At 45.1% G+C, this 25,812-nt stretch overlaps 1 protein-coding gene across 1 annotated transcript; it reads left to right on the forward strand.

Moving 5' to 3' along the window:
- The first annotated feature begins 1,039 nt into the window (after positions 1-1,039).
- On the forward strand, positions 1,040-19,915 carry LOC123754260 (ankyrin-3). Its single transcript, XM_045736493.2, has 7 exons — positions 1,040-1,796; positions 3,298-3,483; positions 6,320-6,418; positions 13,078-13,176; positions 14,672-14,770; positions 18,531-19,190; positions 19,708-19,915. Exons 1-7 carry the CDS (start codon positions 1,749-1,751, stop codon positions 19,738-19,740), a joined length of 1,224 nt encoding a protein of 407 aa, XP_045592449.2. The 5' UTR covers positions 1,040-1,748; the 3' UTR covers positions 19,741-19,915.
- The last annotated feature ends 5,897 nt before the right edge of the window (positions 19,916-25,812 follow it).

The following is a 25,812-nucleotide window of genomic DNA, read 5'->3' on the forward strand; positions in this document are numbered from 1 at the left end:
ACAGTGTGAGGGAGGTGGGTGGAGAACAGTGTGAGGGAGGGGGTGGAGAACAGTGTGAGGGAGGTGGGTGGAGAACAGTGTGAGGGAGGTGGGTGGAGAACAGTGTGAGGGAGGTGGGTGGAGAACAGTGTGAGGGAGGTGGGTGGAGAACAGTGTGAGGGAGGGGGTGGAGAACAGTGTGAGGGAGGGGGTGGAGAACAGTGTGAGGGAGGGGGTGGAGAACAGTGTGAGGGAGGTGGGTGGAGAACAGTGTGAGGGAGGGGGTGGAGAACAGTGTGAGGGAGGTGGGTGGAGAACAGTGTGAGGGAGGTGGGTGGAGAACAGTGTGAGGGAGGTGGGTGGAGAACAGTGTGAGGGAGGTGGGTGGAGAACAGTGTGAGGGAGGGGGTGGAGAACAGTGTGAGGGAGGGGGTGGAGAACAGTGTGAGGGAGGGGGTGGAGAACAGTGTGAGGGAGGTGGGTGGAGAACAGTGTGAGGGAGGGGGTGGAGAACAGTGTGAGGAAGTGGGGGTGGAGAACAGTGTGAGGAAACTCCGTGTGAACTCCGTGAACTCCGTGAGGAGGCCATTTATGAACTGTACTTTGTTGTTTGTTCTTGTTTTCAGTCCTTGTATGTTGGCAAAGATGAATGAGGTTACTCTATTAGTGATGGTTTGAATGGGAGACTTTTTCGGCAAGTCCATTATGCGTGGACATATTGAGCTTGTTCTGACCAGTACTGATTGTTGTAGGGCAGTTGCCTGTTGTAGTTGTAGTTCCCTTTCGGTGGGTAATTGTATCTGTAATTCTGGAATGTAAGTGGGTCTGGCATCCAGTTCCATACACTCTCAATGCTCCTCCTTTTGAATTCCCCTTCAGTTTGGTATAAAAAATTTATTGAGTTTCCTCCAAATTCATTATCGTGCTTGCCACTCTTTATGTTTCGTTCTGAAGTATAATGAAGTAATCACTGAAGTATAATGTTGTGAAATCCGTGTAATGGCGTCAGGTGGCGCATTTGGTTCATAACCCCGTAACGATTATTTGATCTCACAGGTGGACGGACCGTCATCATCCTTCATTAGCTCTCTCTCCACCCCGCCTAGTGGACTCTCCCTCCACCCCGCCTTGTGGACTGTCCCTCCACCCCGCCTAGTGGACTCTCCCTCCACCCCACCTTGTGGACTCTCCCTCCACCCCACCTTGTGGACTCTCCCTCCACCCCGCCTTGTGGACTGTCCCTCCACCCCGCCTTGTGGACTGTCTCTCCACCCCGCCTTGTGGACTGTCCCTCCACCCCGCCTTGTGGACTGTCTCTCCACCCCGCCTTGTGGACTGTCCCTCCACCCCGCCTAGTGGACTCTCCCTCCACCCCGCCTTGTGGACTCTCCCTCCACCCCACCTTGTGGACTCTCCCTCCACCCCGCCTTGTGGACTCTCCCTCCACCCCGCCTTGTGGACTGTCTCTCCACCCCGCCTTGTGGACTGTCCCTCCACCCCGCCTTGTGGACTGTCTCTCCACCCCGCCTTGTGGACTGTCCCTCCACCCCGCCTAGTGGACTCTCCCTCCACCCCACCTTGTGGACTCTCCCTCCACCCCGCCTTGTGGACTGTCCCTCCACCCCGCCTTGTGGACTGTCCCTCCACCCCGCCTTGTGGACTGTCCCTCCACCCCGCCTCGCCGCCCGGACAAGATGCTGAGGGTGTTCCGGTAACCAGCGGCCGCTACAGTAGTTGAGAGGTGAGGAGTTCAGCAGGAGGTGCTGAAGATGGGGTGCGGGATGAGCTCCGAGGCCGCCGCCGCCGCCGCCGTCCCCGTAAGTAACTCCTCGCTTCACCTCCCATAATAAACAATGAGATATTTAATCATAATAATACAAATTTGTCATTTAGTGTTGTTCTGCTCGCCCTAAAATTCTTGTAAATTCAATAAATTATCAATATTTGTTTATTGGCGAAAAATTTAATAATTCACGGGAAGTTTATTCCATAAGTTAAATTATTAAATGTGTTCCTGGCATTGATGTTATTGAGGTAGTTTGTGTGAGGTGGTTAACGACCTTCCTGGCATTGTCAGCCAGGAAGGTCTATCTAAATTTATCTCCAACCTCATAAAAAACCTGTCAGCCTGCCTCCCGTTGACAGCCTACCTCCCGTTGACAGCCTACCTCCCGTTGACAGCCTACCTCCCGTTGACAGCCTACCTCCCGTTGACAGCCTACCTCCCGTTGACAGCCTACCTCCCGTTGACAGCCTACCTCCCGTTGAGAGCCTGCCTCCCGTTGACAGCCTGCCTCGCAAAAAATCATCACTTTCATCAACCCAAAATGTACACGTACACGTACACACACACCCACACGTACACATAGGTACACACAGTCTATGGGCTGTTTCCTGAGGGCATGTGTGTGTTAGAGAGAAATATATACAGTAGACATATAATAGAGAAAAATAAATTGGTTAGAAAGGAGGGATCCTGCAAGAGCTAACAGCTCGATTCTGCAGGCACACTAAGCAAATACAAAATAGTAAACACACACACACACGTAGTGTATGTCCAGTCTGAAAGATAACTTTCAGACTGAACAACGACCGCCACTAACCAGGCCCTCCAACACTAACCAGGACCTCCAGCACTAACCAGGACCTCCAGCACTAACCAGGACCTCCAACACTAACCAGGCCCTCCAGCACTAACCAGGCCCTCCAGCACTAACCAGGCCCTCCAACACTAAGCAGGACCTCCAGCACTAACCAGGCCCTCCAGCACTAACCAGGCCCTCCAGCGCTAACCAGGCCCTCCAACACTAAGCAGGACCTCCAACACTAACCAGGCCCTCCAGCACTAACCAGGCCCTCCAGCACTAACCAGGCCCTCCAACACTAACCAGGACCTCCAACACTAACCAGGCCCTCCAGCACTAACCAGGATCTCCAGCACTAACCAGGACCTCCAACACTAACCAGGCCCTCCAGCACTAACCAGGACCTCCAGCACTAACCAGGCCCTCCAGCACTAACCAGGACCTCCAACACTAACCAGGCCCTCCAACACTAACCAGGACCTCCAACACTAACCAGGCCCTCCAGCACTAACCAGGATCTCCAGCACTAACCAGGACCTCCAACACTAACCAGGCCCTCCAGCACTAACCAGGACCTCCAGCACTAACCAGGCCCTCCAGCACTAACCAGGACCTCCAACACTAACCAGGCCCTCCAACACTAACCAGGACCTCCAACACTAACCAGGCCCTCCAGCACTAACCAGGATCTCCAGCACTAACCATGCTCTCACACCAATTGTTACCCTTCCAGACTAACCCAGACGAGGCCCTGGAGCTGGCCGTCCGTAAGGGCGACCTATCAGGGCTGGAACAGGCTCTACAGAACCAGGGTAACGTTAATAAGCGCTTCAGGGACCCGGAGACTGGCTACGACTACACTGCCCTCCACCTTGCTGCCAAGCTGGGCCACCCCGACGCCATCACAACCCTTATTAAGGTGAGGCTCCGGGTCGTCAGTCGTGTGTGTGTGTCGTCAGTCGTGCGGGTCGTCAGTCGTGTGTGTGTCGTCAGTCGTGCGGGTCGTCAACGTGCCTGTCGTCAGTTGTGCGTGTTGTCAGTCGTGTGGTTAAAGCGGAAATGTTCTTGGCATGCTCTGTCAAGCTGATCTGGTAGTATCCTTTCAACAGGTCTATCTGAGAGAGATACTTGGCTACCAATAGCTTTAAGTACATCGCCGATGCGTGGCAAGGGATGGATGCATTAAGCTTACGGTAGTCAGTACAGAGTCTTACCTTGCCGTGTAGCTTTGGCACCAATATGCAGGGTGAGGCCCAAGGGGACTCACAAGATGTGGCCAGCTCATTGGTTGAGGAGGTACCACACTTCAGCGAACATAGCTTCCCTCCTCTGTGGACTGATGCTGTAGTATGGTCGACGAGTTGGCATCGTGTCGGGAAGTAGCTTGATGTCGAGTCCCACTACAGTACACTCCTGCGGTGTGTCTTGGAACAAATCTCTATGTGTATTGAAGATGTGGATGAGAGGAGCACTGTTGTTGGAGTCCTGGAAATAGTTAGGAAGATCGTTCAAGATTTCAAGATAAAATCTGAGTTAGAGAGCATTAGAACCATTGCATTCAGGAGGAGAAGCAGGGTAGTTTTCACTATGAGTATATAGATCCTTCAATGTGGAAATGAACATCATCACAGTTGGAGGATTACCTTGGTACGGCTTAAGAAGATTGATGTGATACAGTTGGGTCTTCTGCCGCCTATCTGGAGTGTGTAGGACGTAGTTATGATTGTTCCGACATTCTTTGATGCGATATGGACCTGAAAATTTAATTTGGAAGGAAGAGCCTGGGATAGGAAAGTAGGCCAGAACGAAGTCTGCAGCATTAAATTTCCTTAATTTAGTACGTTGGTCAAAGTGTGCTTTCATTTTACTCAGGAATGTTGACAAGTTAGCACTGGCAAATTTACGTACTCTTTCAACGATATGCCTCAATCACGAAAGGTGCTAGAGGACAAGGAATCTCTAAAGGCTTTAAAGGGAGTGCTAATGCAAAATTTTCTTAAAAGTTATTTGAGAGTCTGATGACTACATTCTAGAGATCCTTGTGAAGCAGGATGATAGGGGCTAAACCAATACCTGTGTGATGTTGAACTTTTTAAGGGTTTTCTTGAATAAGTCACTGGTGAAGTTTGTGTCACAATCGCTCTGTATCTCCTTGGGAAATCCGTATTGTATGAAGATCTTCAAGAGGGGCTTAACAACTGTAGCAGCCGTAATGTTATTAACGGGAACTGCTATATGGAACCTGGTGGCAGGACACATGATAGTAATGATGTAGCATTATTAAGAATGCAGTAATGATGTTGCCTGAGCTGGTACGAGGTAGAGGCCCGACGCAGTCGACGATGAGCTTGCTGAACGGCTCTGAAGGCACAGGAATAGGAATCACAGGTGCCTTGGGTATGGGAGCGTTCGGTTACCTTCCATCTGATACATATGGCAGATGTTTACGAAGGTCCTCACGTCACAAGCCATACTTGGCCAATAATCTTGTAATAATGCATAATACGTTTTATTAATGCCATAGTGTGACATGGGCCAGACAAATAATCTCCTTCCTTAAGGAGGTAGGAACTACCAATTAGCCCAATCAATTGTATTGTTGACAATTAGTCAACATTAGCCCAATCGTCCTCCTCCTTTAACTTACTGGGTCTGAATCTGCGATATCAAATTTGATTATTTTTTAAAATACCCAGGGGGATAGAATCAGTTTGAGTTTAGGCCTGGAAGAACAAAGGAGTTAAGGATAAATCATCTTTCTGTATCTTACGGAACTCCAACAGGTTGAGATTCTGTGGGAGGCCCAGAGCACCTTGAGGGACAACCGGAGCTACTTGCTGTGGTTGAGGGGCAGGTGGACGAGTAGTCACCAGGACTGGCTGGGAGATGTCCTCTGTGTCGTTGGTCGGTTGTACCTCCTCTGCAACGTGTTTCATAACAGGGTTTTCGGAGGAGGAGTCGCATACCTGTGGTTTGTTACATATAATGAGGTTCGTGGATTCTTGATGTTCTGCCAAGTCGTTGCCCAAGAGAAGTTGAATTCCTGGCATGGGGAAAGGCATCTGATGACGACTTGGACTTCACCACGGACGAAAGAACCATCCAGGTGGACTGTAGCGAGTGGGTATGGAGTGATTGCAGTGAGGTCGGTGATGAGACGGTTTCTCCAGTGTAGGTGACCTTGGGTGCAGCAGCTTTCAGGAGTATGGTTTGTAGAGCAACTATGTCCCTCACCATGTTCACTGTGACCTGTCCCTCAGAATCGCCACCGTTGGTGGAGAGAAAGATTAGAAGCTGGAACATGAATATTCATAACAGGCTTATGAGGTTTAGGAGGTGGAGGTTTAGGCTTATGTGATTCGTGGCTCGTTTTACAGTGGGGATTGGTACACTTTTCACTCATGTGCCCATATACCTTACAGTAGCCGCAGTAGAGTGAGTAGTTCACATCAGCTGAACTTACTTTAGCAGGGCTGGACCAAGATGATTTACTGGGATAGCGTATGCCTGCCAGCTGACCAAAGTAGTCAGGTAGAATTTCCTTCACTAGGTTGACAGATGCCGAAGAGGAGGACAGGAAGGCTGGTACAGCGATTTGTGTTGCTGTTGGAACGCCGAGGCCCCCAAGTCTTAAGTGAAGAGAGGCTTGCTTCCACAGTAGGTCGTCGAGAGAGAGGTTGAGAGCTTTTTCTAATCATGTTTAAGTATAATATAAAATATGTATACCGTTGTTGATTTCTGCTTCCCTTTGGCAGGCCGGAGCGCGACCCCAGGACCTGGACAGCCAGGGTCACGTCCCTCTACAGATCGCAGCCAAGTATGACAAAGCCGACGCCATCGCTGCGCTGCTGGCCGTGAGTCACTCTAGCTTGTCCTACCACTTAATTTTACTCACGCCCTTCACACCAACATTTTACTCACGTTGCCCCATTTTGCACTCATGCAAATTCACTCACTGTTACGGCCGTTTTGGGTCGCAACTGGGTTCTTTCTCTGATGTTGTTAGAGGTAGGGTATCCGGCCCCAAGTTAGTAGTGGCTTTCAAGGGGTGTGTTCCGTAACGCAAGTAAATTAAAGGGGAGGGAAGGGATACGATCACACAAAATTAAATATATAATTATCACCATCACCATAAATAAATATATAAATTATCACACGGGGGGGGGGGGGGGGTATGAACACTATAATATACAATAAACGTCCTCCCCACCATTCCCCACTCCCTCGTCTGATGCGTTTCCAAATGATCTGATGTTCCCATCAGAAAAATGGGAACATCAAATGAACTTATGTTCCCATCACTGAAAAATAAGAACAGTTAAAAAACGAAATGAAAAACAACGAAAAAAATAATAAACTATACCCACAAAATTAACGGTATGGTAAACAACACAGCACAATTCCAATGCATTGTCACACAAAATAATTAAATCAAAAGAAAAATAAATCGAAATCTATGAAAGTTCAATTTATCAATGAAATTGGAAACATTGAAATGGAATCGTAACATATTTAGTATAGAGTGTGTTGCTTTTACCTCCAACAGATGGCGCTGTTTTTAAAAAAAGCATGTTTTCATCTGTCACAGGTGTGGCATCTATATAGTAGGTAAATAAAAACATGCGCGTATGCGAATGGAACGTTGTGTCAAAATTTCAAAGTAATCGGCGAAGAACTTTCGGAGATTAGCGATTTTGAACAAACGAAAATTTTCATTTTTATTTATATATAAATTTATTTATACACGAGTTCTTACATTCTTGTACTCAACTAGTGTACTTGCGAGGGGTGAACTTTGGCTCTTTGGTCCCGCCTCTCAGCCGTCAATCAACTGATATACAGGTTCCTGAGCCTACTGGGCTCTATCAAATCTAGATTTGAAACTGTGTATGGAGTCAGCCTCCACCACATCACTACTTGATGCATTCCATTTGTTAACTACTCTGACGCTAAAGAAATTCTTTCTAATGTCTCTGTGACTCATTTGGGTACTAAGTTTCCATCTGTGTCCCCTTGTTTGTGTTCCACCTGTGCTAAAGAGTTTGTCTTTGTCCACCCTGTCAATTTCACTGAGAATTTTGTAGGTGGTTATCATGTCTCCTCATACTCTTCTGTTTTCCAGGGACGTGAGGTTCAGCTCCCTTAGCCTTTCCTCGTAGCTCATTCCTCTCAGTTCCGGGACGAGTCTGGTGGCATACCTCTGAATCTTCTCTAAATTTGTCTTGTGTTTAACTTGGTATGGACTCCAGGCTGGAGCTGCATACTCCAGGATTGGTCTGACATAAGTGGTATACAGGGTCCTGAACGATTCCTTACACAAGTTTCTAAAGGCAGTTCTTATGTTGGCCAACCTAGCATATGCCGCTGATGATATCCTTTTGATATTGGCTTTTGGGGACAGGGTCGGTGTGATATCAACCCCCAGATCTTTGACTCTTGCAGGATTTCACCTCCCAGATGGTACCTTGTGTTTAGCCTTCTGCTCCCTTCGCCTAATTTCATTACTTTACACTTTCCTGAGTTGAACTTTAGTAGCCATTTTCTAGACCATTCCTCCAGTTTGTCCAGGTCATCTTGTAGTCTCTGTCTATCTTCATCTGTCTTGATTCTTCTCATAATTTTTGCATCATCAACAAACATTGAGAGGAATGAGTCTATACCCTCCGGAAGATCGTTAACATATATTAGAAACAGGATGGGTCCAAGTACAGAGCCCTGTGGAACTCCGTTGTTGACATCTCGCCACTCTGATGTCTCCCCCTCACAGTTACTCGCTGTTTAAAGTTGCTTAGATACTCCCTTATCCGCTGGAGCACCTTATCTTTTACTCGTGCCTGCTGCTCCAACTTTTGTAACAACTTTTTATGGGGCACTGTGTCAAAAACTTTCTGGCAGTTCAAGAAAATGCAATCTGTCCACCTTTCTCTTTCTTGCCTATTTTTGTTGCTTGGTCATAGAATTCTATTAAACTTGTGAGGCACGATTTACCATCTCTGAACCCATGCTGGTGGTGTGTTACAAAGCTATTTCCCTCCAGATGCTCTACGAGCCTTTTTCTCACGATCTTCTCCATCACCTTGCATGGTATACAAGTTAGGGAAACTGGCCTGAAGTTCAGTGCCTCTTGCCTGTCACCCTTCTTGTATATTGGGACTACATTGGCTGTCTTCCAGCTTTCCGGTAGGTCTCCTGTTTACAGTACACCATAGAGAGTGGCACACTTAGTGCTTTTGCACCTTCTTTTAGTATCCACGGTGAGATTCTGTCAGGCCCAACAGCCTTTGTCACATTCAACTCCAACAGATTCCCTTTGTCCTCACCACTGGTGAGGTCAAACAGCCAGTAGTGTTTCGGGCAAGTCCTTAATCCTAATTTTTCCGCGGAATACAACCCTGTCAATAACCAGGTACCCATTTTACTGTTGGGTTAAACAGAGGCTACAGTTAAGGACTTGCGTCCAGTAAAGCCTCCCCGGCCAGGATACGAACCGAGGCCAAAGCGCTCGCGAAACGCCTGGCGAGTGTCTTACCACTACGCCACGAGAACTGCATCAGTTAATACATTTAATCTTCCTTTCGCTCACCCTATAAATCAGTATATCCACCAATCCATCTGATGGGAGTAATATTCCATGCATTCATCCACCAATCCATGCGTCCCATCCATCTATCAACCGACCCACATTTATTAATCAATCCACCCAGTCATTCACTCTTCTGTACCAATCACCTGTAACGCAACCCGTCCTCTCAAAAATAACGTCACTTTTCGCTCGTATGCGCGCTATGGACAAATTTGGACGTAATATGAAATGAAATTGACTCACAAAAGTGACGTACTGTTCCGTTTTTTGTTTGAGTCGTTCGGCCTACTCGGACAGGTCAGGAGAGGAAACATACAATTAACGTTTTTCATAACATTTTGAAACTTTATGAGAATTTCCTGCCCACCAAACCTACCAGAGGACCCTTAACTTACTGTTGTTGAAAAAAAAAATCCAAAATTTATTTTCATTTTTTTTTTCATTTTCAAATTACGTCCACTTTCGGCCATACGGGAAAACGGCCGAAAGCGACGTTATTTTTAAGAGGACAGGTTGTACACGTTAGTCCATCCGTGCGCTCATCCGCTCCTCCATCCACCACACAATCCACCCATCCATAGCCCCCACTCTGTTAATCCATACACCAGGCCAGCACCTGCCCCCCCCCCCCCACCTGTCACGTCCAACAATACATTAACCCCCCCCCCCCCCCGGCCGGTCTAGCCGCCGCCTCCGTCCACACAGTTCACTGACACTATCATCCCCCCATCACCCCCTAACCCCACCCCATCAACCCCTCCCCTCTTTGACCCCCTCCTAACACCCCCCTCCCCCAACCCCCCTCTTTCTCTTTCATCTATGCTTATACCTCTGTAATCACCCAGTCAGCCTCGTATGGTCGAGTGTAGAGTGTCAAAGAGCAGCGGAATGACCTCTACGAGAGCGCCTGCTTTAAACCATATATAGCTAAAAAAAATGTATTTGATGTATGTCAAATGAATTGTTATTTCGAAATTTTTTGTCAAATTGTCCAACATTCTTTTTTATATATATAAACATTTGAGCTGTCATGGTGCTGACATCAACACAGAGGAATAACGAAATAAAGGAACTTTGGTTAATAATATAAGGCCCTGGACTTAGGTTACCTGGATAAGGTTACCTGGCCCAACGGCCAGGTAACGCTGATAACGGCCCGTGCCGGTACACTCAGAGGTGCACCGCGGTGTACACTCACTCTACAGTATACCGTACAGGTCAGAGGCTCGCATAACTAGCGTTACTGCCGGGTTTACCTCGTGTATAAGTAAAAGCATTTTCCTCCTGTTGGGAAGTGTGTGTGTGTATGTATGGACTGCTGGCTAGTATACAGGACGAGGGAGTGTATGTATGGACTGCTGGCAAGTATACAGGACGAGGGAGTGTATGTATGGACTGCTGGCAAGTATACAGGACGAGGGAGTGTGTGTATGGACTGCTGGCAAGTATACAGGACGAGGGAGTGTGTGTATGGACTGCTGGCAAGTATACAGGACGAGTGTGTATGGACTGCTGGCAAGTATACAGGACGAGTGTGTATGGACTGCTGGCAAGTATACAGGACGAGTGTGTATGGACTGCTGGCAAGTATACAGAACGAGTGTGTGTGTGTATGGGCTGCTGGCTAGTATACAGGACGAGGGAGTGTGTGATACACATTAATGGCCGGCGTCCTCATGATAGCCAATTTGAATTCAGGATTTGTCCAGCTTTTTCCTTTTCAGAATTTGATGTATGTTAGACGTGTATGTGACGGGTGACCAACGTGTGTGTGACGAGTGACCAACGTGTGTGTGACGAGTGACCAACGTGTATGTGACGGGTGACCAACGTGTGTGTGACGAGTGACCAACGTGTGTGTGACGAGTGACCAACGTGTATGTGACGGGTGACCAACGTGTGTGTGACGAGTGACCAACGTGTATGTGACGGGTGACCAACGTGTGTGTGACGGGTGACCAACGTGTGTGTGACGGGTGACCAACGTGTGTGACGGGTGACCAACGTGTGTGTGACGAGTGACCAACGTGTATGTGACGGGTGACCAACGTGTGTGTGACGGGTGACCAACGTGTGTGTGACGGGTGACCAACGTGTGTGACGGGTGACCAACGTGTGTGACGGGTGACCAACGTGTGTGACGGGTGACCAACGTGTGTGACGGGTGACCAACGTGTGTGTGACGAGTGACCAACGTGTATGTGACGAGTGACCAACGTGTATGTGACGAGTGACCAACGTGTGTGTGACGGGTGACCAACGTGTGTGTGACGGGTGACCAACGTGTGTGTGACGGGTGACCAACGTGAGTGTGACGGGTGACCAACGTGTGTGTGACGGGTGACCAACGTGTGTGACGGGTGACCAACGTGTGTGTGACGGGTGACCAACGTGTGTGTGACGGGTGACCAACGAGTGTGGCGGGAACAAATCAGTCACCTGGCGTGTAGTGACACATTAAGCAGCTGGTCACGAGCGTGACTCATTGTTATCAATGTCCCTCCCCCCAATACGCGAGACTATTGATCACTGCTATCACAGAGAGAGAGAGAGAGAGAGAGAGAGAGAGAGAGAGAGAGAGAGAGAGAGAGAGAGAGAGAGAGAGAGAGAGAGAGAGAGAGAGAGAGAGAGAGAGAGAGAGAGAGAGAGAGAGAGAGAGAGAGAGAGAGAGAGAGAGAGAGAGAAACAAACAAACAAACACTCCACACACATATAAGTTTCCTTCAGAAGGTGGTGGCGGCCAAGACCGTCAGTAATTCCAAAGTGTTATACGACAAAGAGTGCTGGGAAGACGGGACACCACGAGCGTAGCTCTCATCCTGTAACTACACTTAGGTAATTACACACACACACACGCAACCGCTCAGTCGCTGCCGTCGTCGTGTTCAAATTATTACAGTAGAACTAGGGAGAAGTCATCCGTCCAGGGTCCCGGGACCGGACGCCCCCTTGGCATAGTGTGCGAGAGTACTGGAGCCTACAGTGTTGTTTAAGATTCGCTACTTGGAACAAAAAGTTCCAAGTAGCACAGGCTATGGTGAGCCCGTGTTGGACTTAAGCGTGAGGTGGCCGCCAGGTAGTGGAGGCAGACTCCAGGCTGGAATTAAATTGAAAGTAAGTGAACAAGTATTGTGAACGGCCCACCAGACGCTCCACGACCGCTCTCTTAGAACTAAAGCACATTTACTGTAACCACGACCACGACCACGACCATGACCATGACCACGACCATGACCACGACCACGACCATGACCATGACCACGACCACGACCACGACCATGACCACGACCATGACCACGACCATGACCACGACCATGACCATGACCATGACCACGACCACGACCAGGACCACGACCACAACCACAACCACGACCACGACCACGACCACGACCACGACCACAAACACGGCCACAACCACAACCACGACCACAACCACAACCACGACCACGACCAGGACCACGACCACAACCACGACCACGACCACAACCACTACATGAACCAGATCACCTGTTACACATTCTTGTGTTCCCTAACTAACCTTTATTACACTAGTCTTCAAAGGTCAAAGGTCAGAGGTGAGGTAACTGTGAGACAGCGCTGAGCGGGTGAGTATATCCCTAGGGGAAGGTTATAAGCATATCGGTCTGGGATATAACAGAATGAAGGAAAGGTGCCCAACCGCTTCGACCACTTTCTTCCAAACAAATAATAATTGGCGGTGTGTTAATGGAGCTCTTTAGAGTGCTAATACCTGTGTACTAAATGTCTAAAGTTCAGTCGTTATATTGTCTGTTTTGTTTTTTCAAGGGAAGAGCTGCTTGTCTGCCCCCCCCCCAACACCATGCAGGGGCACCGTTCCCCCTCCCCCCTGAGGGAACAGTCCCTGAGGGCACAGTCCTCCATCACTGTACATGTCACCATCTTCAACAGCACGGGGCGCTGATCGACACAGTGAGCCACGACCGGTCGTCTCCTCTCAAGTTTGCCATCAAGTACAAGTCACATCAAGCTCTCGCCAAGCTCATCGAGGTGAGTACACGGGTGTAGGTGTAGTACACCATACTGCCCCAGTACACGGGCAGCAGTGTGGTGTAGTACACCATACTGCCCCAGTACACGGGCAGCAGTGTAGGTGTAGTACACCATACTGCCCCAGTACACGGGTGTAGGTGTAGTACACCATACTGCCCCAGTACACGGGCAGCAGTGGGGTGTAGTACACCATACTGCCCCAGTACACGGGCAGCAGAGGGGTGTAGTACACCATACTGCCCCAGTACACGGGCAGCAGTGTATGAGTTTCAACCTTGGACGGACGGACGGACACACACACACACACACACACACACACGCACACACACACACACACACACACACACACACACACACGCACACACACACACACACACACACACACACACACACACACACACACACACACACACACACACACACACACACACACACACACACACACACACACACACACACACACCTGCGGGACCAAAGAGCCAGAGCTCAACCCCCGCAAACACGACTAGGTGAGTACACACACACACACACACACACACACATATTCTCTTGTAGATATAAATTAAGTTTATGAATTCCCAATAACAATTAACTCTGAACAAAATAACTTTTTGTGCCCTATATTTTGCAATTCTTTCGGTTCATGGAATTTGGCAGTATATAAGGAATGTGCTTCAAACTGAACTGGCGCAGTTCAGTTTGATAACCAGAATTGCCTAATTCAAATAAATTACCTGAATACACGTGGCTGATGGCCGATTATATTCTTCAATATTAACCGAACTATTTTTAACCGTCTCTTATATCACTGCTGAGGAAAGGTTTTGAAGTCAATTATCAGAGTAATCTTAACACAACTCTACTTTTGTAGACATTGTACTACTAAATGAGTAGAAAATAACTGTTCTTGATCAATTCAAGAACAGTCATCTGTTCTTAAATTGGTGCCCAACCACTTGGACGGTACTTGGACGGTGAAATAAAAGGTAGTTGTGATTAACAGTATCAAAGGCCTTTCTCAAGTCAATGAAGAGTTTAATCTGAAACTCATTTTTGTCAAGGGCTGAGTAGAATATATGTAATAATTGCATCGTTGACACTCTTTTGGGAGCGGAAGTCAAACTGACAGGGGCTGAGTATGTCGAATTTTACGAGGTAGAAGTAGAGCTGTTTGTAGATAATTTTTTCATATATTTTTGATAGTATGGGTAGGTTTGATATTAGTCTATAATTGTTTATGTCTGCCGGATTGCCTCCTTTATGAACTGGCGTTACTCATGCTCTTTTAAGAATATCAGTGAAGGTATGACACTCTAGAGATTTGTTGAACGGTTCCATATCATAAATACAACAGCTATATTCAAGCAGAGAGCAATACATATCGTGGGCAGTGCAGCTTGTGGGGCGTGTCTGGGGTGTCCCATCATGCTGGCACGAGCCTGCAATCTTACTCACTTATTTTCTGGTGTAAAAATGTATCGTTCTTCTCCAGTTGGGTGTCAATGTGGACTCCACCTCCAACAACATGGAGGCGCCCCTGGTCACGGCCGCCAGCACCAACAACGTCGATGCTGTCGTCGCTCTCCTACAGGTGGGTACCTCTTTATTTAGTAAAGGTTGGAGAGATACAGGTGAAGGGAATATTCCAGAAATGTTTAATAAAGTGAGTTATGATAATAGTTGGACTGTCCGCCTTGCAGAGGTGTGTTTGCTTAATAGCCTAGCATACGCTTGATATCTCTGTCTCGCTCTCTTGCCAGGCTGGGGATTGGCATTATATACTACACACATTCCGATGCTTACGTACATGTTTTGCGGTTCCTCTTCCCTGTATGGTACTCATTTCTGAATTTTCCATGTTGGTTTTTTATGGTCTGAATTTTATCTTGGAATGATGTCTTGTGGGGCTTGGTTGGCCTAGAGGAGAGCCAAGCCCTCGAGCCACCAGGCGTGGGAAGTGGCCTGCCTGCGGACATATATGCTGCTGGAGAGGTAGCTGGTGGCAGGCTCCTAGATCAGGGAAGAAGGGGATTAGGTGGGGGTAATTGCTCTTCAGCGAGGTGCATGTGGGGTTGTAACAGTTGTTGAGGTGACTTGAGTAGACTTGGGATGGTGCCAGACTTACGAGACATTCACAGGAAGATTAGGTAAGGTCAAACAAACCACACCTCGAGTAGTTACCTCGAGTAGTTTCAAAGGTTGGAAGGCGATCTCTTGTTACCAGATTCAAATCCGTCCATTCAACGGAATTTGGGAATAGACGGGTATAGCTCGTTACGAGAGAGAGAGAATTTACGGGCTATTCATGCCCGTGCCACCTCTAGCGTGGCTTAATCCTTATCAATCAACGTGGGAGAAGAGTTGTATTGTATGTCTCAGACGAGACAGGAGTCTGGGGTGTAGTGTTATTTGTGTAGAGTTATTCATAGACAGTTCCCAGTGAATAGTGAAAGTCGACCGTGTTCTCCCCCCCCCCCCCCCACCCCCGCGGTGATATCCTTCCCTCACCACGTTAACTCTCCCGTGACCAGCATCCACACGCTAATTTAAAGAGACACCAATATGGCTGGGAACCCAACAAAACTCAACCGACTTAAATTTACTGTGAACAAGAAACAGCCAATGCTGAATCTCGACAACCACTGGATGAACCGGATTAAAGGACCCGAGAGCCATGAGAGCACTACGAGAGTCAACAACAACTACAAAGGAAGATTCACGAGAAAGCAGGAGATGAAGAGCATAGAGAATAGCATAAAGTTCCGCTGTGAAGATGCTAGTTTCCGGAGGTAAGCGACACATATAAGTGCAATCAGGTAAAACAACAGAGTAGCCAACACCGTCCGCAGACTTAGACCCATCGGTAAAGACGGAAACGGAGCGGGAATGAGAAGAAAAGTGCGCAAGGAAAAGGCGTTTTAGAACCGTAGGGGGGGAGGTAAAAACTTTAGTGATGCGGGTCAAGGATGTACAAAACTGTGGAAGGGGGACTCTCCACAGGGGCAAAGAAGGAACAACATGAGGAGAAATATTAGAAATACGAACGGAAAGAGAATCCTGTAAGCGAGATAACCGGACAGAAAGAGGGAGGTGGTGAAGACGAACAAGAACCGCAGGAGAGGCAAAAGTTAAAGCACGACAGAGGCGAGAGGAAGGATGTTGCAAGGACTGCGCAAGATAACGAAGACAGTAGCAATCACGACAGTCCTGGAGAGACAGGAAGCCAGTGTCAACATACTAGCTGAGAACGGGAGTCAAACGAAAGGCACCAGAACTGAGGCGCAACCCAGAATGTTGCAAAGCAAGACGGCGAAGAGCAGGAGAAGCAGGCGAGTAAGCAGGGCAACCATAATCGAGCTTTGACAGGACGAGAGAGGAATGTAAAGTGAGTAGAGTGCCCCTATCCGCTCCCCAAGAAGTATGGGACAATACCCAAAAGAGGGTAAGGGCCCTAGAGCATTCAACACGGAGGTAAGAGATATGGGGCGACCAAGACAAACGAGTGTCAAAAATCAACCCCAAAAGCTTAGCAGAATCCTTGTACACAATGGGGTAACTATAAAGCGACAACGAAGGACGAAAAACGACACGCTTCCGAGTAAAAGTCATGGCACAAGTCTTAGAAGTAGAGAACTTGAAGCCATGATCAATGGCCCAAGACGACACGGCATCAATCGCAAGTTGAAGCCGGCGTTGAAGGAGAGGCGAATCATCACCCTGACAGCAAAGGGTAAGATCGTCGACATAAAGAGCAGAGAAGACGCCTGAAGGGAGAGAGGAAAGAAGACCATTGAGGGCAACCAGAAAAAGGGTAGTGCTCAGAACACTACCCTAGGGCACACCTTCGCATTGCTGAAAAGAGGCAGAGAGAGCAGTACCAAGCCTTACCTGAAAGGAACGATGAGAGAGGATGCTGTGGAGAAAGAGAGGGAGACGACCACGAAGGCCAAAAGAATGAAGCTGGGATAGAATATATTGCCAAGTGGTGTCGTAAGCCTTTTCCAGGTCAAAAAGGACGGCAACAACGGACGTCTTTGCAGCATAAGCAGTACGAATATCGACCTCCAAGTTCACCAGGACATCTGTCGTGCTGCGGCACTTGTGGAAACCAAATTGAGAAGGGAAGAGGTGGTGATGGTGTTCTAAGAACCACATCAGACGAACGTTAACCATACGTTCAAAGAGTTTGCAGACACAACTTGTGAGGGCAACAGGGCGAAAGTCCTTAGGGGAAGTACCCAGACACCCTGGTTTGCGAACAGGGAGGACAACGGCATCGAGCCAGTCCTCAGGGACTGACGACGACTCCCAGATCCGATTATACAGACTCGGTAAATACTGAGACGTGCATGGAGGGAGATGGCGAAGCATCTCATAATGAATGCCATCGGAGCCCGCCACCGTAGCAGACAAAAATCAGAGGATACAACTGACGATTTACTATAAAACCAGAAAAACGGCCAGCCTACTCATGAGAAACTCTCCAGACACAAAGCAGAACGCTTTAAAAGAGACCAACGTCGTCTATGCCTTTAAATGCCCTCTTGGGGACTGTAAGCTCCAAAAAAACAGTATATAGGCAAGACAACAACATCTCTTTCTAGGCGTTTAATGATGCATAAGCAACAGGGCTCCATTAAGGAACATATAATCTCTTCCCACAACCAAACCATCGCCAGAGAAATCCTAGTAAACAACACAGAAATCATCGATAGATACAGCGATAGCAGACGGCTTGACGTTTGCGAGGCACTACACATTAAAAAGTCAACACCAGCAATCAACAGCCAATTAATGCACAACTATATTCTACCCACCTCAAGACTCCGCTCCAATATAGAAGCATCAAGAAATATGGACCAATAGGCTTTCTACAATCACTTCCATTCAATACCCATTGTTTCGTGTTCTGTCTTGTGTTGATGAATTTAATACCCTATTAATACCACCTCACCCCATCCACCTCACTAAAATGTAGATATAAACAAATCGGAGATGTGTAAGTTCTATTCAGTTGTGTATGTGTAAACTAAAGTCTTTGAAAATGTAATAAGTTTTACGAAACGCGCTCAAGTGTCGCGTCAGACTAGAAATAAAAATGAATTTTGGAGAATTGATTTTTGAATTACCACCAACAGTGAAAAGGAATGTACGAAAGATCGAGAAAATTCGTGTTAGAATTATTAATCTTACTTTTTCGGTCATATTTAATAATATATATATATATATATATATATATATATATATATATATATATATATATATATATATATATATATATATATATATATATATATATATATATAAACACACTTTTTTCTAACAACTAACTTCTCTCTCTTCTTCCCCAGGCAAATGCCCAATACTCTGGGCTAATGATCCCAATCATGAACAGCTCAGAGAGTGTGGATCTGTTGACATGGGCAACCAGAAATGGCCACACGGAAGTGGAGAGCATAATCACTTCCAAGGAAGCAGAAAACGAGGATGAAGGTGGTGTGGAAGGTGGAAACGAGGTTGAAAATGTAGGGGAAGTCATTACCACAGAGGGAGAAGGAAAGGATGCAGAGGATGATTTGGCTCGAGAAGCAGGTGATGGTGCGGAGGAGGTGGTACCAGCAACTGAAACCACAGCTGATGCGTCTGCAGAAGATGCGCCTGCAGAAGAGGCAGCTGCAGAAGATGCGCCTGCAGAAGAGGCAGCTGCAGAAGAGGCAGCTGCAGAAGAGGCAGCTGCAGAAGAGGCAGCTGCAGAAGAGGCAGCTGCAGATGATGCAACTGTAGAAGATTCTACTGCAGTCAATGCACCTGCAGAAGACACTACTGCAGAAGATGGACCTGCAGAAGATGGACCTGCAGAAGATGGACCTGCAGAAGATCCTACTGCAGAAGATGGACCTGCAGAAGACACTACTGCAGAAGACCCTACTGCAGAAGGTGCACCAGCTGAAGGTGCACCAGCAGATGATGCTCCAGCAGGTGATGAGGCAAATGAGGGGAAAGAAGAAGAGGTGAGTGGTGAATAAGTAATGTCCTCATTGGGCCACATCGCTCTGTGGCCGGTTGCAGCAGATGCCTTTGACTGGGATGGTAATCTAAAATAAAGGATTCTAAAGGATAAAGGATAAATACTAAATTATCACAATTTTCATACAAAACTGCTTGATACCTGCTTGTTAAACTCATTGGTTACTTAACACAGTAAGGTAAATAGTATAGTGTAATATTTGTAGTACATTGTTGTTTGTAAAAGTAGACACTTGTCCTACCAGTGACTGCTGTGGGTGGCATCGGAGATGTAATAAGCACCTCAGATGGCAACATTTTCAGCTCTTTATAATCTGGCATGTAGATAGCTTAGTGGCACTCCTGGTCACCATGCATTGTGTCAAAGATGTGTAATATTGTGTGTGTAATATAGATGACTTAGAATATACATGTTATAGAAGTATAAAGATTGCTGGTGTGGAAAATTGTAAACAATAATTCTATTGTCATAGTACAAATCCAACTATTATTTCTTTACAGGGGACCCCTGCATTGAGTAACTGGTTAATATAGATACGTAAGTCATTCGAATTGCTTGTTGTGTGATATATCAATGCTTACTCGGTGCAGAAACTTACATGTAATTGCAAGTGTTGGGTTAAGACCTGTTGCTCACTGCTCCCGAATCACACAGATATCCCCCAGTATTTTAAAACATTTACCTGAAATAAAAAATTCCATAAAAATATTTAATTAGTTTTCAATTTGTCAGATTAAGGGGAATTTTCCATTCAAATAACTTTTCTATAATTGTCTTTATTACACAGTCTAACAGCTATGTATACTTTTCTAAAATAACTGCAGCAGTGCGACGTTTGCAGGCAAGAAATAAGCCTGGCAATGTCCACTGTCATTACAGCTAATGGAAGGAGTAAGGAATATAAGGACGTTGCAGGCACAGATGGAGGCACAACCATAAACTGCACATAATGGATCAGGCTAGAGGTACTAACACAGCAATATTTCCATAACCTAGTTAGGAAATATAGTTAGTTAGTTAGCCATACTCTTTGAGTGAATTATTCTATTTTCATCCTGTTAGACTACCGTGACTATTCCATGTCATTATATTCTTCCCACTCTAAGTTCATACAAGTGATGGTCTCTCATTACTACACCATTCCCAAGACCATCATCACTTTGAGTACAGTGTCACTTAGAGCATTGTACAGTATCAGGATTTATCTAATGACCCAAAGATAAATCAATAAATTATACACAAACAATTTGAACAAAAATTGCACTCTTAGCAGATATTTTCATTTTATTAGGCAGTTAAGATAAAGATACTATTACATACCAATACATTAACACACATAAATCATACTAAAGTGTGATACATATCAATGATAAAATCCATTAGGGCTGTGAGGTGGTGGGAACCTACGACCAAGGCATTGCCAGCTGCATACTCTACCACTGGACCACCACTGACTTGTAAAAAACTCATACAACTGGATTTCTACTGAAATCACAGGAAGTCTGGAAGCACCTACTGAAGCCAGTCCAAATTCCTAGTGGATTTTCTCATAGATATACAGTACATCACAAGGGGTGTGATTTGTGTGCATTTCTGAAGTTGGGGTGTATGGTGTAGGACCACTTTGCCCTTCCACCCGAGTGCTTGTGGGTCATACATAAAAACTTGGACTAACTGCAGCAGGTGCCTCCAGACTTCCTGTGATTTCAGTAGAAATCCGGTAGTATGACTTTTACAAGTCAGCGGTGGTCCAGTAATAGAGTATGCGGGTGGCAATGCCTTGATCATATGTTCGCTCTCACTTCACACATCAATAGTGTTCCATAAATTGACAGTTGAGAGGCGGGACCAAAGAGCCAGAGCTCAACCCATGCAAGCACAACTTGGTGAGTATAAAGACCTGAAGAAAGTCACATATGCTCTACAGCAAGAATTTTGGGGTGACAAGCAATTCTAGCATTCACAAATTGTTACGATTCATTTTCACAAAATTTTGTGCAAAAACGTAATTGAATACATAACAACAGTGCTATTTAACCAGTACCAGTACAGCGGTATTTGCAAAACTAATTAAGGATTTAGTGAAATAGGACAGACCCTATACACACACACTAAATATCTTCTAGGCATCCAAAATTGAAATTACTGCAATATAAAGTATGTTGAGAATACAGTGCTACCATGCATGCAAGACTCTGGTGAACACTGCACTCCTTTCATCCATCAGACATTGTACAAAACCTTCAAGCGTCTTGTAGCTGTCATCAGTATTGAAAACCCGGTGTTGAATGTAATGAAACCCCATTTTCTGGGTATGCCCCGGAAGTTCTCTGAAGCTGTCCGAACTGATACGTGCTATATTAGTTTGGGGTCTTCAGTCTCAGGAGTCCTTATGCCTACCAGGGATCACGAGCTAGAATCTGGCCCCCTCAGAGAGACGCAGGGAGCAATGGCCTATGAGCACTTTACATTTAAGAATGTAAAGAATGTCATTATTGCCATCAACCGTGGAAGGACCCATGAAAGATATGCAAATCAAAACATACAAGTGTCTGATTAACCTGTGCAATCTACATCAAAAAAATATAAAAATAAATACCCCTAGAAAAAAACCAACAAGCAACACTTCGTACAACCCGTTCTCCCGCAAATTTAATAAGTCAATATTGACTTATTAACTACGTGCATAGGTGACATACTTAACATAATAGATACCCTTAAAAAGATTCATAGAAAACACCGACCTTACCTAACCTTGTTAGTATCTTAAGATAAGCATCTTATTGCTTCGTAATTACAATTATTACCTAACCTATAATAGGTATAGGTTAAGTAATAATTGTAATTACGAAGCAATAAGATGCTTATCTTAAGATACTAACAAGGTTAGGTTAGGTCGGTGTTTTCTATGAATCTTTTTAGGGGTATCTATTATGTTTAGTATATCACCTATGCACGTAGTTAATAAGTCAATACTGACTTTACGAATTTGCGAGAACGGGTTGTACAACTAGCACTCCCGCTCGTTAGCGTTACCCACAACCCCCCTGGAGACGGGGAGGGGAAGTCGGCAGCCCACCACTCCAGTTCTTGAATGATGAAAATAACCAACCTGAGGGAGTGAGGGGTGTCAGGCAGCCTCCGGGATTCACCCAGAAAATAGCGTTTCAAAACATTACAGAAAATGGTGATTCGCCTACCTTTCTGAGTCCTTCCCTGATCGATGGCATTTATGAAATAGTTTAAATGTAAAGTGCTCATAAGCCATTGCTCTCTGCATGCCTCTGAGGAGGTCAGGTTCTGGCTCATAGTCCCCAATAGGCATAAGGACTCCTGTGACTGATGACCCCAAACTAATATAGCACATATCAGTTTGGATAACTTCAGGGAGCCAACAGGGCTCCCCTCAGAAAGGATTTCATAACAGAGCACAACAAATCCTTCTGTAAAGTAGACTTGGTTGTTAGACGTTATGATGACATGTATGTTCAGATGGCAGCTGCTCATTTGCTTTACATGTAATAATGTAACTTTCAATATCAAGGCATTAACCCCCCTAACTGTGCAAGCTATTTTGATGCATTGTCTGTTATGCACAAGAAAACATTGTTCTGAATTTTTTTTCGTTTCACATTATTAATTAGCCTTTAGAAATCATGAAAATCAATGTAAAATGTTTCAGCCTATCGCAGGTTAACTGTAGTGGCCCGGAAGTTGAGTTTTTGGATAGAAATGAGACAAGGTGCCCCATAGGCATATGATCTATTTCTCAGAATTTCTCATTTGATTAATTTTTGTGTGTTGACATGCTTCATTGGTGTCAATAGTTGTATTCATTACGTATAACTTTAGAAATACTCTATACATATGCGGTGAAATGTGTGTATAAAAATATGCACACCCTGTATTAATTTATACCAGGAGGTCCCCATTATACTAATGCCAGTTATAAACCCTCGTCCTTCAGAACAGCTTCTCAAGTACCCGTTCTTATAAATAAATAAAATAAAATAAAATAAAATGTTTATTCAGGTAAGGTACATACATACAAGAGATTTTACATAAATTGATTGATTTATAGATAGAGCTAGTACATACAATGCCTAAAGCCACTATTACGCAAAGCGTTTCGGGCAGGAAAAACATTAATGACTAAAAACTTAATACTAATTGAGTATAAAGAATAAAATGTGTTGAGAACAAATAAAAATAAAGATAAAAAAAGGGGAAACATGGCTGAAAAAGCAGCACAAATACAATTAGGTCGACAGACAGCGTTGTTTAAGAAAACAGACATGGGTTGACAATAGAGGGGTAAGATAGGTTACAGGGAATTTATTAGGTAGTGCTTCGTTTTTATCTTAAATTGGTTGAGAGAGGTACAGTCTTTAACATGGTTGGGAAGGTCATTCCACATTCTGGGTCCCTTGATTTGTAGAGCATTTCTAGTCTGATTAAGTCAAACTCTTGGAATATCAAAACTGAATTTATTTCTGGTGTGGTGCTCATGGGATCTGTTACAACCTTCAATGAATCTTTTGAGGTCAGGATTGGCATTACAGTTCAGCTTTTTATATATGTATAATACACATGAGAGAATGTGCAGTGACTTAATATCTAACATATTCAGAGATTTGAGTAGGGGTACCGAGTGATGTCTGGGGCTAGAGTTGGATATTGTCCTAATAGCAGCTTTGTGTTGAGTAATTAGAGGACGTAAATCATTTTGGGTAGTAGAACCCCAAGCACAAATACCATAGTTGAGATATGGATAGATGAGGGAGTAATAGAGCGTCACCAGGGCATGGCGGGGTACATAATATCTGATCTTAGAAAGAATGCCAACAGTTTTTGAAACTTTTTTTTATATATTTAGAATGTGTCCCTGGAAATTCAGCTTGTGGTCAATGAGAACGCCAAGGAATTTGCCATCTAATTTGTTACCAATTTGGGTATTGTTTATTCTGAGATTTATTTGATTAGAGGATTTATTGCCAAACAGAATATAGAAAGTTTTGTCAATGTTAAGGGTGAGTTTGTTGGCCGTTAGCCAAAGATGGACTTTATTTAGCTCAGTATTTACTGTGGCATTTAGAGCAAGGGGGTCAAGACTCGAGTAAATGAAGGTTGTGTCGTCAGCAAATAGAATTGGTTTGAGGTGTTGGGAGGCATTTGGAAGGTCATTAATGTAGATGAGAAAGAGGAGAGGGCCAAGTATGCTGCCCTGAGGAACACCGATGTTGATGGGTAGGGTGGGAGAAATTGAATTATTCACAGAAACTTACTGGAGCCTCTCAGTAAGGTAAGATATGAGGTATTGCAGGGAGTGTCCTCTGACTCCATAATGATGTAATTTAAGAAGAAGGTTTTGGTGGTTGACAGTGTCAAAAGCCTTACGCAGGTCCACAAATAACCCAACAGGGAACTCATTTTTATCAAGAGCTGCATGAATCAAGTTAATCATACTAATAAGTGCATCGTTAGTGTTTTTTTTTTTGGTCTGAAGCCATATTGACAAGAGCTAAGTATATTGTGTTTGGCTAGATAAGCGTAAAGCTGCTTGTAGATTAGTTTTTCAAATATTTTTGACAAGTTAGGCAGGATTGATATAGGTCTGTAGTTGTTAACATCTGTGAGATCACCACATTTGTGGACAGGGGTTACTCTCACTTTTTTCAGGATATCTGGAAAGGTTTGGAGTTCAAGTGACTTGTTGAAGAGCAATGCAATAGCAGGGGCTAAAGATCTGGAGGCTTTTTTGTAAATTAAAGTTGGTATCTCCTAAAGGGCACTAGACTTGGTTTTAAGGGAAAGGATTATCTCATTAACGTCAGTGGAATTAGTAGGCTTTAGGTACAGAGATTGTGGATAGTTACCTGTAAGATAGTCCTTAACATCAGTACTGGAAGATGGAATATCATTTGCATTTGGAAAATCATCTTGTGTCTCAATTCACTACATAAATAAATCACATCAAAATATGATTTATATATACATATAAAAACGTGCACATCGTCCACTAGTGTCAGACTGTAACACTGCCCCAGTCAGCAGTACTGTGACCACTCTTGTAAAGAGCTATAATCCTCTTGACTCTCAAAAGTTCTTATAGAGCAAGGTAATTTCACATGCAAGTGTTGGTACAATTAGTGTCAGCAGCAGACTAGTTGTGTTGTTTTCCTTGACACTTACCATCCACAGCTGTTTACTATATGATTGTTTATTCCTTCGCCTATTTTGCTGCCATTGCTGCTGTATAGCAGACATAGGTAGACAGTTAGGCACTGTCAGTTTATTAGCGTCCAGGAAGCACTAAAGTGTCTACCTATTGTGATTTAGCTGTAGTTGCCAGGAAACTTGTCTTTTGTCGATAGATATCCATCGACAAAATACATGTTTTATACATATACTGTATCTAAACATGTATAAAATATATGCACACCCTGTATTTATAATACTGTACTAATATGTATATAAGCCTACAGCTTATTACACACAGCACACATTTTGTAAATATATACATGGAAATCAATCATTTGCTGCTGTTAAAAGTTCAATGGTTCCTAGCATGGTTGCCTTGCATATTTCCATACTGGATGGCGATA

The sequence above is a fragment of the Procambarus clarkii genome, chromosome 18, assembly GCF_040958095.1.
Source record: "Procambarus clarkii isolate CNS0578487 chromosome 18, FALCON_Pclarkii_2.0, whole genome shotgun sequence".
NCBI classification, from domain to species: Eukaryota; Metazoa; Arthropoda; class Malacostraca; order Decapoda; family Cambaridae; genus Procambarus; species Procambarus clarkii.